Raw genomic sequence first — 12,290 nt, forward strand, 5'->3', positions numbered from 1 at the left:
CGTCCTTGTGGAACTCATCTTCCTTTCAGTCAGGCTTTGAAAACCTATTTGAGCCCGTCTTCCCCCTTACATATCATGCATCAAAAGAAGTGTTTGGGTGTAGGGGGGCTACTAAGGGCAAGCTCAAGGTCACTTTTCCTAAATGATCCCCCTTAAACGCATAATGGTATAGGAGCCAATACAGGATGACTCTAAAGTCCCAGATGCTAGCTCACACTCCTAAAAGCGTCTATTTTTAGGAGAATGTGACTAAGCGGGCAGATGAAAGCGTGCTCCTCTGCTCTTCCTCGTCCCTACTCGTGTTTGAAGAGTTGAATCGACCTGCAAAACCTCCTTATGTTAAAGGTGAAAAGGACTGGATCCCTACTTTCCAGAATGATTTCCAACTAAAGCAGTTTAACTTCTGTAAACCAGAGTGAAGACAAACAACCCTGGATGGCATCTTTCCGAGAGACTTAAAGTGGGCAGTTAAACGAAATTTTAAAAAATAAAAATAAAAAATAAAGTTTAAGCACTGCTAAACGGAAGATTTTTTTTGTTTTCTGTTTGTTTTGTTTTACAGGGGCAACCAAGAGCCAGGACCAAAGCAAGAGTGTTTAAGTCTAGTTTATCACAATAAAATGAACCAGATTGAGGCCCTTACAGACTTTCGGCGGCGCCGGCTACCTCAGTAAAACGGTTGCATTCAATCGCAGCAATTGAGTGGCCAATATACGGCAAGGACCTCTAACACTGTCAAAGGGCAAAATATGTTTGAATAACGTGTTCAGATTCTGCTAGACATTCAATACGACTTAAATTGCTGTAACCGATAACAAAAAAGCCATAAGAGTAATTTGGGCACCAAGATCATTATTAAAACTTTCAAATGAGAAGAATATAAGACACAGGCGAACAACCTACCGCTCACTATCTGCCATTACCCGGTCTGCCTATCTGGGTAGGGCACAGGGCCATCCGGTGTTTAAAGAGGACAGCCTTTTCAGCAAATGAACCCATTGCTATCGTCATTCTCAAAATATCCGTTTTCAATCTCAAAACAAAGGTATATCATCACGGAAAAACATATTTAATGGTGGTGCTCTGAAAAGGAGAACTATTTAGATTATTCAATGCCTATGCTGATGCAAACCGATTCCACAGTACTGACCAGGGTCCAGTGCTTTCAGCAGCTTCACCACTGCGCCTTAAAATAACACCAATAGCAGCACTACTGCCAGGACGCGGCTGGGAAGGGCACGCTACTGTGCTGCTCCACAGCACTCTAATGTTCCTTAGTAGTTTGAGCGCACATAGGACTGTGAACTGCTTCAGTTGAGTTACACTGATCATTTGTGCTAGAATGCCATGACATCTGAACGTTTACAAGCCTAAAATAAGCCTGGGGCACCAAGCTTGTTCAAGCCCCACCATATTGTCTGGATTCACGGCATGACCAGTGAGCATCTGCAACATATCCAACCCAGTGGTTATCTGGCAACAGAGTAACAGCAGATCACAGGACACGTCAATGCTACCACCACACGTTCTACTTTTTTTGTGGAGATCTGCCCTGCTCTTATGAAGCCATCCATTAATACAATGTCTTTGAAACATATAGCAAAAGGTGTCACTCCAAACTCTTCCCAATCAAGGCATACTTCAAGCTGCATAGCAAAGAATGGCAGCATTGAGGTTTATGATCCATTTAAATCTTTGAACGTGTGGGTATAGAAACAGACGCACAATGTGCGGGTCTTTCATCCCTCAAGTGCCAACCAGTTGAACAAAAGATTTTCTAGTAAAGTCAATTCCGCGTCCCAATCTAGCCACGGCGCCTGCCATAGACCTCTGCTGCCAACCAAAGCCTGTTATCTGGGTTCTGAAAAGACCTATGCCAAAAGGAAAACAAATCACAAGCTTGCATTTTAGGCACAACACCCTTCACTGTGGCAACGCAGGTCTGGAATCCCCTCAATTAGGTAGACCTACTGGGAGGGAACCTTGCAGTGCAGTTTGAGATTGAGTGGTGCGAAGGAATGGTCCCCTGCTTCCAAGGATGTTTTCCAACCAGAGCAGTTTAACTTCTTCAAACCAATGTGAAAACAGTCTAGACTAATCCGGGTGGGAACGTCAAGTGTTTCCATGAAAATCAAATGATCTTTTCCAATTACAGTAAGTCATTGGTGGTTAGAAAAGTTTCAAAGTGGTCAGTTTGCTGAATTTAAAAAAGGCGACTTTTGGTCAAAGTTTGGTATTTGCTTTAGACAAGAGGTTCACTTCCAAGCCCAATGCCACGTCACCCTCTCACTCTCTGGGAAGGGTAATTGATGTCACCTGTGGTGTGGAGAAAAACATGTACAGCTTCCAAGCTTTTCCAGCTCTTTCCTTCAACCACAGGCAAAGCAAAAATAGGTCAGGTGGTGTTGCTTTTACACAAGCGCTTCTCTTTCAGATTTCCCGACTAGTACCTCAGATGTCCTGCCTTGAAAGTACTATAGACTCTGTACATTTCATCCTTTAAAAGGTCAATACTTTGCGCACCATTCAATAGGGTAATACAAGTTATTATGAACACAATATAAACATGGTCTATAACACTGACAACAGAGCGATGCAGAACGGTCCTAAGCAACACCGCCCTAAGCCAACAACATACAACATCTGGGGTAAAGACGAGACTACGGTACACCCTTCCTTGGGAGCCTTCCTCACGTGCACCACAAACGTCAAAGTTGAACGGCCTCAACAAGGACCACCACTGCGCAATAGAAAAGCAGCATAGCCTCACTAATGCTGAACCAAGAAGAGCCATTGGTGCTGGTCTCATTCAATCCTTTGACTTGACCGATTACTTGAAAGAGCTTCACGTTGAGGCAGTCTTGAAGCATCAAACGGGAACAGGAGCAGCTTAAAAATAACCAAAAACAAGCACATGGGAAAGCAGGTGCAATGTTTGCAGTGTAAGCACTGCTAAAATAAACAGCCCGTCACACAGAGCCTTTGAGAAACTAGGCTAAATTGTATGACGAATATTTCGTCAATCTTAAATGCGTCTGTATTCGAGAAAACATGTGGACAACAAACGAGGCCAGCAAATGAAAGAAATCGGTAAGTAATTAGACGGGGAATTATGCAATATTAAAATAGATGATGCCGAACTTGAGGGTCAGGCCTCGCGTTCGTCGGCATGTGAGAATCCCAGCGCATGTGTTACTCATTTTAACATGCGTCTCTAGCTGCTTTGAATTAGCAACTGCATAGCATATCCCGACATATTATGGAACACGATCAGCGGCCTGGGATGCAAAAGCAAGGAACAAGAGAAAGGGTCGCAGCCACCAGTGACACGCCATACACAAATGCTAAAAGGTGCACACTGTCTTTTGCGAAATTAAATATCGACGTATCTGCTTACCACGTGTGTTGGTAGCCATGTCGGCCACTTTCTGGAAGGCATCCAAAAACGCAGCAGCTGCCACTACTGTCGTCCTGAAAAGAATGCAAACACAAGTGTTAAAAGGCGCAATGTGGCTAACGCTTCTCGCTTTTTCTTCATTGCAGCATTCGCGCAGCGACGCCATGTGCGGCCAGGGAGCCTACTATCCGGACTTCGGTCACCACCATTACCCGTCTATGTGACATGGGTGGGGAGGTGGTGTATGAAAAAGTGCGTATGTTGGGTGGGGTGTAGGTGGCCTTCCAGAGCGTGCAGGCCGGCGGACCAAACTGGTGCGCGTATGGGGTCATAGGCGTCCCAAAAGGGGCCAATTGCCCCCCTATTGGCTGCTTTGCCCTGCCCCCCATAATTGGTGGCCTGCCAATGTGTGGGAGCGAGGGGCCATCAGGCCCCTTGCGTCCTTTACTTCTCAGTACAAAACCACGACCAAGTGCCTCCAGTGATGGGTTCGCCCCTCGCCCTTATGCGATGTCGACTTCGGTTAACATTTGCGTAGATGGGACCACTGTGCAGGACACAGGGCATCCATTTTTGTACCCCCTTTCGACTCCATCTTGGTGACTAGGCCTCACTGCGATAGTACAAAACGCTTCTCTTCCCTTTCTCGCAACGGCCAGACGCACTTGGTGACTAGGCCTCACTGCGATAGTACAAAACGCTTCTCTTCCCTTTCTCGCAACGGCCAGACGCACAGGGCACATGGCCCCCACCATCGTTCCCACTCTGACTGGAAAACTCTGTGGCTCCATTCTCACGCTGAAGCCGACGGTGCTTGCAACAAATAATAAATGTAACACATCACTCTTCCTCCGAGACCACTGTCCTGCATGTGAACTAGCAGGAGCCAAGCACATAGCTCGTCAATCTCCACAAATGTGTCCATGCCCCCCCCGCGCCCTGGCCAGTGGAAACTTACTGCCAGTATGACCCTGTGCCCCGGCAAGGTATTCCTTTCATGTGCCAGATCACTGACCAAGCCATGATGCCCACCCATCAGATCCCCAACTAACATTAGACCCCTGCTGCAGTATATCATTGTCTACCACTAACAAATGTCACATACCAGAGATTCTTATGAATGCAGACCTTAACTTCAACTAGAGTTATTATGGTGGTCAAGACCCTTAACCTAAAGCCTTTATAATCCAATGTAATTGATAGTATAGATATACGTGTGACTTTTAAAGAGACATGAATTTTTCAAACACTACAAACAATTGTTATTTAGTGCATGTATTTTTAGAATATATTATGTTAGCTTAGATAGTGACCACCCTGCTTCACAGCGACCTGACCTTCACCCTTTCAGAGCACAGATGCCAGACGTCCACCCTCCCGCCAACCAAGCAGCCAACCCAGAGGAAGAGATGTCACCCACACCTTGGGCACCATGTGGACTGTCCAATCCGGGACCAACGTAGTATCTTATGTTAGTTGCGTCATTTGTCCTATAAAATGTATTGTAACACAAATTTTGGTCAGAGCGCTCTCAGAGACAACAGAGATCTTTGTATGCCATTTACTTATATAAACCTTGCCTTGAACTCTCGTAGCCTGCTCGCTTTGCCTCATTCCCCGTCAGGGGTGTTTTATTCCTTTGCATGAGAAAGACAGGGAGGGCACAAACATTTGGTGACCCCCTGCGACGTGATTTGGAGAGGTGCCTCGAGGCCCGCACCATGCAACGAGATCCCGGACGCACCCAGCAAAACCATCGCCTCCGCGGCCGACCAGCCTGTGCGCACTACGAGCAAGTGTCAAGGGATCCCAGTTGACGAATACCCAATTGAAAAAGCTGCTCGCCGAGGCAAGCCACGGCTTGGTTGGGGTGCGGACCTGACTGGGGTCAGACCGTGAACGGTGACCCTCGGATTACCTGACTGAACACGTGAGTGCCAGCTGCGAAGGTTCCTAAGTAAAGATAAGGGGGAACAGGTGATAGTGGGTTAAAGCCAAGAGTAGGGACTGTGTGAGTGATGCTGAGGCTTTTCTGATCTGTCCTTTATATGGCCATTAGGTTTTTGCGAGAAGTAAGAAGAGAAGAGGTATCCTAGCCCGAAAGGGGTAGAAGGCGGCGCCGCGTAGCATTGTCTCGTCCAGTGCAGATAAAAAGTGGAGATAAAAAGTGGAGATAAAAAGTGGAGATAAAAAGAGGAAATAGTAGAAGTCTCGTATATTGAGTAGACTCGGAGTAGTTATTTAGAATATTCTTTTTCTGTGTAAGCAAGAATTCTGTGGAAAGAGTAAGAGGGTGTAAGAGGTGGGGAGTGAATGAGAAGAGCAAAACGGGAAAGGGTAAAAAGTGTTCGGGAACAAGGGGGAGATGAAAGCGCGCAGGTAGTGCATGAGCATGCTATGTCTTATGTCTTATGTCTTTCTTTTTGTCCATTATTGTCGCGTAAGTCAAAATGTTGAAAGTGATGTGTTGGTAAGGGGTTATATATGCGTAAGTGAACTGTTGAACTTGGAAATGCAACGATTACAAAGTTAACGTTGAATATTGATGCACAATAACTGCCAATAATTGAGAAACGCTTAATATATTGTTGATCTATAACAAAGGGAAGGGTGGTTGAAAGGTGCGATTAGAGACAGGATCGGGTGCAAGTGCACACACACAAGCAAAGGGAGAAACTCCATCATGGGGGGGAATAACACCATTAGCTCATATTTGCCAACACCTCCCACTATATAGTGACAAGATACAAAAATACCATGATCAATGGGTGACGGAGATAAAAGGGGACAGCACGACACCAATTTGGCCAGAGGGAGGGTCATTTGACAAAAGAGTGTTAGATCTAGTATTCACACACTTGTTGGCAAAATTTAACGGAAAACAGTTGCGGAACAGAGAAGTATTGGATCTGTGGCGATTGTTCGAGGAAGTTACCCCTACAGCAGAGGTAGATCCAGAAAAAACAATCGAAAAACAGAAAACACAGGGAGGGGCAAGTGGAACACCAAAGGGTGAATGCACAACGACCACCGCTAAGAACGATACGACCAAAATATATCCCTTAATGACTAGACCGGCAGTAGGATACAGCGAGCCTCTGTATATACCAGCGTGCCCCACCCCTACTCCCTCAAATGGAGCAGTAGCCACAGCGCCACCACCATACAACAAAGGAGGCCTTTATGGCCCGACAAGTGCATCCCCTGTAAATTTAGCACGGTTAACCGGAGAATTGGACCGCCAGTTAGCGCATGCACAAATGGAAATAATACTGCTAAGAGCACTATGACAGGGGCCAAATGCTACCGGGGGAAGGGAAGTACCACCGTTGTCCGTAGCAGATCTAACACCCCTGCTAAGTGTAACAGGGGATTGAGCCCCGGCGACGCCAGAGCCAGCGCAGTCCGTATTGTCTCAGGGAGTGCCCACATCACATGGGCAAGAAAAAGAATGGCGATCGGGAGAGTTCCTGTTCAATCTGAATGATAAACCAGTGAGAATCATACGCCCAGCAACCCCAGAAAGTCAGCGAAGTGAAGGACAAGAGGAGAATGGCAAGCAAGAAGTAGTAGAGGAAGTGTGGAGTGGTCTAGATGAATACGAGGAAGGAGTGGCAGCTGTAGGATCCCCACTGCCACATCATTTCGATGACATAGATCCACGATCACCCCCACGATGGCAGGGTAGATTAAGGGAGCGAGTAAGGAATATGCTGGCAAGTAAGACGAAGAGAGGGACAGTAAGTAAAACAGGAAAAAAGCATAAGTTGCAGATGCCGTTAATACATAAAGGAGCAGGTAGGCCACACTATATCCCGTGGGCCCAGATGGATAAAAACTTGTTGAAACTCCTCCCCCTACTTGCGGGAGGGGCGGGGAAATGGATACATGCATTTGAGAAGAACACGGCAGGAGTACCGTTAGCGATAGGTGATGTAAAGCTTTGCTAGTATCCGCCGTCAGTGATCAGGCAGACACTGTGTGGGAAAAGGTGGGATTTCCGGGAGTAACAATGAGCTGTGACCGCCACGATGGATCGCCCTTTAACAATGTTCGAGCACAAGTATGGGACGCATTGCGGCGCACATTTCCAGATATTCCATATTTACATTTGGTAATGCAATGTACAAAGGAGAACGAGGATCCTACGCAATTCATATTGCGGGTGCAAGACTTGTGGAGAAGCAAAACTTGTACGGCGTGGAACCAATCCACGACCTTGTTCTATTTTATAATCAAGAAAGATAGCTGGGATAGAAGCCAAGGGTTGGCCTGAAATTCAGAATATAATTGTGCACCACTGTAGGGGGATCAAAGAGAGAAAAGGAGATAGCACAAAAAAGGCTGGCAGACGAAGCGAAACTGGTACAGAATAAATTAGTGAAGGTCGCCGCCATAAACACCAACGTAGCAACAGATAGAGAGAACGAGGGGGATGAAAGTGCAGGAAGCGGGCCAGTCGGAATAGCAGCACTGTGGGCAGCAGGAGAACAAGGACCGTGGAACGGCGAGGAGCCACACAGAGGACCACAGTGGCAAGAAAGGCCAGCAAGAGGAAGAGGTGGGTACCGTGGCCAGAGAGGAGGGTTCGGAGGAATGGGGAATAGAGGATTCAGTGTCCAAGGGATGAGAGGAGGACAGCAAGGGTCATGTTGGAACTGTGGGAGATGGGGACACTATTCAAGGGATTGCAGAATGCGGCCCTCAGGGTATTTCCAAGGGCAACCACCCATGGACAATGAACAGGTATGGGGATGCCCACACCCAGGTAGCCCCTATGGATTAGCAATGGGAGGGGGAAGACCACAGGACCAGTGTTATGACGAACCCCAAATGCAACAGAGACAACCACATCACAGTGCATCACAGCCCATGACAAGAAAAAACATTGTAGGAAACGCCAGCAGCAACAATTTCGCAACGGCTGCACATGGTGCACCTGCACCGTTCCTTGGCGCAATGGTAGTTGGAGATAATGTTTTCTCAGTCCCTGGACAAGAAAGGTACGCAGATTAGGACAGCCCACAGGGAGCACTTGCGTGTCCAGTCCTATCCACCACCCTACGTGCTGAAGAGGAACCACTAGTGGGGGCGGAGATAGGAAATAAGCAGTTTATCTTTATGGTAGACTCAGGAGCGGAAAAATCATGTCTTATGGAAGGGCGGTATCCGCTCTCAGGCAGGAATTTGGAAACGCAGGGGTTCTCTGTGGCCATTCTAAAAGTTCCTTACACCAAAGATTTTGATATAACGGTGGGGGTTAAAACAGTGCGCGCTCCCTTACTGTAGCACGAAGACGCGCCAATCAACTTGCTGGGTAGAGATTTGCTAAGTAAATTGAACATGACCATTTCGTTTACCGAGCGGGAAATAGTGTGTTCCACCCCAGGAATATGCCCAGTGAGAGCAATGTTAATGATCAGTACGATGATGAATGAAGTTGTGGTCCGAGGGATACCCATTGATATAGACATGTATATCTATGGCATCAAGGTGTTAGCCTGAGTAGTACCTGAGATAACGAGAAAAGAATGGGAGGACACCATCAGACATCATATTCCACCCAATTGTAAATACGGATGTCGTGCCAGGCACGATAATGTCCATAGACATCGAGGCAGTTCAGGTATTGAGAACTGTGATATGCATAGATCCAAACATAATGTTAAGAGACCTAACTGATGAAGAATTATTCACTGACAATGAAGATGGAGAGATAATAATGGAAATAAGTATACCATGTGACATCATGATCCAGTACAGAGAGGTACACAACCCACTTATGGCTAGTGTTAATGCCCCAGCAACAATATTTGAGGAAGACATGGCAAAAGTAGCATCGGAAATTTGGACTACGGACCCCCATGATGTAGGGTTATTACATGAAGTAACGCCAACAAAGATAAAACCTAAACCAGGTGCCATACCGCCAAGAGTGAAACAGTACCCAATATCCAGAGAAGCAGAGTAAGGAATTAGAGAGACAATCAATGCACTCCTGAACCAAGGTATCCTAGTACCATCAAACTCCCCGTGTAACACCGCCATCTTCCCTATTAAAAAAGCAAAAGGAGGGGCGTGGAGGATGATACAAGATCTCCGCCCACTTAATGACGTCATTCAAAAAGAGTTCCCGTTAGTGCCTAACCTGGCATCAATACTGTGCAGCATACCCAAAGAATCTACATGTTTTACTGTGGTTGACTTGAAGAATGCCTTCTTCTCCATACCACTTGACCCAGGATCACAGTACCTCACAGCATTCACACTGGGAAATAACAGATATGAACATCGCAGACTCCCACAGGGATATTGTGAAAGCCCAGGTATATTTAACAGAGTATTGCGTGAAGACATTGGAAATATAGACGTAGAGAGCACCATTATACAATACGTAGAGGATTTACTAGTCTGTAGCAAAACAGAAGAAAAGTGCAGAGAGGACTCCATAACACTATTAAATGTGTTAGCCAACAAAGGATACAAGGTCGATAAAGGGAAGCTACAGTATTGCCTTGCCGAAGTTGTATACCTCGGACAGTTGATATCTAAAGATGGAAAACGAATACTCCCCGATAGGGCAACTGCTATAGGTAACATAATACCAAAGACAGTGAAGGACATGCAAACATTTCTTGGCATATGTAACTATTGCCAAGCATGTATCCTTGATTATGCAGCATACACATGCCCATTATTGCAAGCATTAAAAGAAGCGCAAAAAAGTAGAGCCCCAATAAAATGGACACATGACATGATGGCTCAGTACTTCAGACTAAAAGACCTTATCGCAGATGCCCCAGTCCTCGCAAACCCAAATTATGAGGAGGGAATTTTTCTTGTTCTCGCACTGCAATGGAACACTGACGACGGCAGTGCGGACACAAAAATCATTAGGCCACAAACCATTGGCCTATTACAGCGGAACACTAGATGCCGTGATGCAAAGTCACTTCGCGTGCGAACAGGCCCTCGCAGCCGCGGCCTTCGCCATTGAAAAAAGTGCCACAATTGTAATGGGATGTTCAGTAACGTATGCATAGCATTCATTATTTGCGATTCTTGAGCGGTCAAAATCAACCCTGACAGAGAGCAAACGCATATAAGATTATTTCAAGTCCCAACGTGCATGTGGTCAGGTGTAAAACAGTAAACCCAGCAACATTCATTACAGAGCCATGTACAATGGAGGACATGCAGGAACACGATTGTGCTACCTATGAGGGGGAGGGTGATATTCCCAAAGCGAGTGAAAACGCCCTGAAGGAAGGAGAAATATATTTCATAGATGGTTCAGCATCAATAAACCCAGAAACAGGAGAGAAGCATGTAGGGATGGCAGTAGTACGAATGGAGGAAGATAGCTATGAAACAATCGTCCAAAAGCGTCTCCTGTCCCATTACTCTGCACAAGCGGCTGAACTAACAGCATTAATTGAAGCATTACGTACAGCAAAAGGATGCACAGTGACTATATACTCAGATTCAGCATCTGCAACTACCACTGTCCATTCAGGACTATCATGCTGGCGCAGAAGAGGGTTCAGACGAGCAGATGGCTCACCAGTACAGCACACCACACTATTGAATAAATGTAGGCGTTGGCAGAGCCATCGGTAGTGGCAGTGGTAAAATGCCAAGCCCATATCAACAACACAGATGCAATCTCATTGGGAAACGCGGCAGCCGACGCAGCAGCGAAGGAGGCCTCGTATTTCAATATAACACCAGCAACCAAATGCATTGTAAAAGCAGCCACCGCAGAGCCACTAGAAGAAGCCTATAGTAATACGCCCATAGCACAGCTAATAGAGCTACAGAGGAGAGCACCACCAGAGGAGCAAATGTGGCACAAGCAGGGGTGCAAACAATCGGCCACAGACCTCATTTGGAGACAGGAGACAACGGGGAAGGTGATGTCGGTAGAATTACTAGAGCTAGCATTCCAACAGCTGCACTTTCCAGCCCATGTAGCGAAACACATCGCCGTAGACATCCAGGAACATTGGTTTGTCCCCAACCTATGGGAACATTTGTCAAAATGTATCATAGATTGTACAACATGTCAAACATACAATTCAGAGATGACATTGAGGACATTGTGAGGTGCTTTGCCACGACCAGCAGGGCCATTCAGGGAACCCAATATAGACTATGCCGACATGGGAGAGAGCTGTAACGGGGCAAGGTATCTAATTGTGATAGTATGTCCTTTTTCAAGGTGGGTGGCGGTGGGTCCATGTCCCCACCCAGACGCCAAGTGCGCGGTGAAGTTTCTAGTACGAGAAGTGTTTTCCCGGTGGGGAATATGTGCTGTGATACGGTCAGACAATGGCACACACTTTGTGAATGACCTCTTCAAGGAAGTGACGTCACTCTTGGGGGTGAAGCACAAACTGGGTTCCATTTATCATCCGATGGCTAATGGCGTGGTGGAAAAGATTAATGGCCTGTTCAAGAGTAAGTTATCGAAATTGTGCAATACATTGAAGAAAAACTGGGTATATTGCTTACCCCTAGCACTGTTCCAACTCAGAACGCAACCATGTAAGGACCACCATTTGAGCCCCCATGAAATTGTGACTGGGAGGCGAATACACTCACCACTTTCCCCGATTAGGAGAGCATCAGTTGCACACAGGGCTGCCACAGTGCTGGGGGAAGAATTCAAGGAATATTTGACTCAGCTGACGCGCTCAGTACGCAGCATATCGCGGCAAATAGCACCGCCTTTTACTGAAAATGTGGCAACTGATACTACGCCAGCCACAGATAGCCCAACTGAGCCGCTGATGTCAGGGGCACGGGTATATGTGAGGAGTTTTGTCAGGAGATGGAATTCACCAAGGTTTCATGGCCCCTATGAAGTGATCTATAGTACGCCCACTGCAGT

The 12,290-nt window shown here is 46.5% G+C and overlaps 1 protein-coding gene across 12 annotated transcripts in view; it reads right to left on the reverse strand.

Annotated features, from left to right (window-relative positions):
• MTSS1 (MTSS I-BAR domain containing 1) overlaps positions 1-12,290 on the reverse strand; it is a 1,344,348-nt gene that overhangs the window by 1,077,057 nt on the left and 255,001 nt on the right. For all 12 annotated transcript variants that reach the window (XM_069621598.1, XM_069621599.1, XM_069621600.1 and 9 more), the window contains exon 3: positions 3,398-3,471. In XM_069621598.1, coding sequence (XP_069477699.1) covers positions 3,398-3,471 — 74 coding nt within the window. The remainder of the gene's footprint in view (positions 1-3,397; positions 3,472-12,290) is intronic.

The sequence above is a fragment of the Ambystoma mexicanum genome, chromosome 5q (genome assembly GCF_040938575.1).
Source record: "Ambystoma mexicanum isolate Mex_15411 chromosome 5q, UKY_AmexF1_1, whole genome shotgun sequence".
NCBI classification, from domain to species: Eukaryota; Metazoa; Chordata; class Amphibia; order Caudata; family Ambystomatidae; genus Ambystoma; species Ambystoma mexicanum.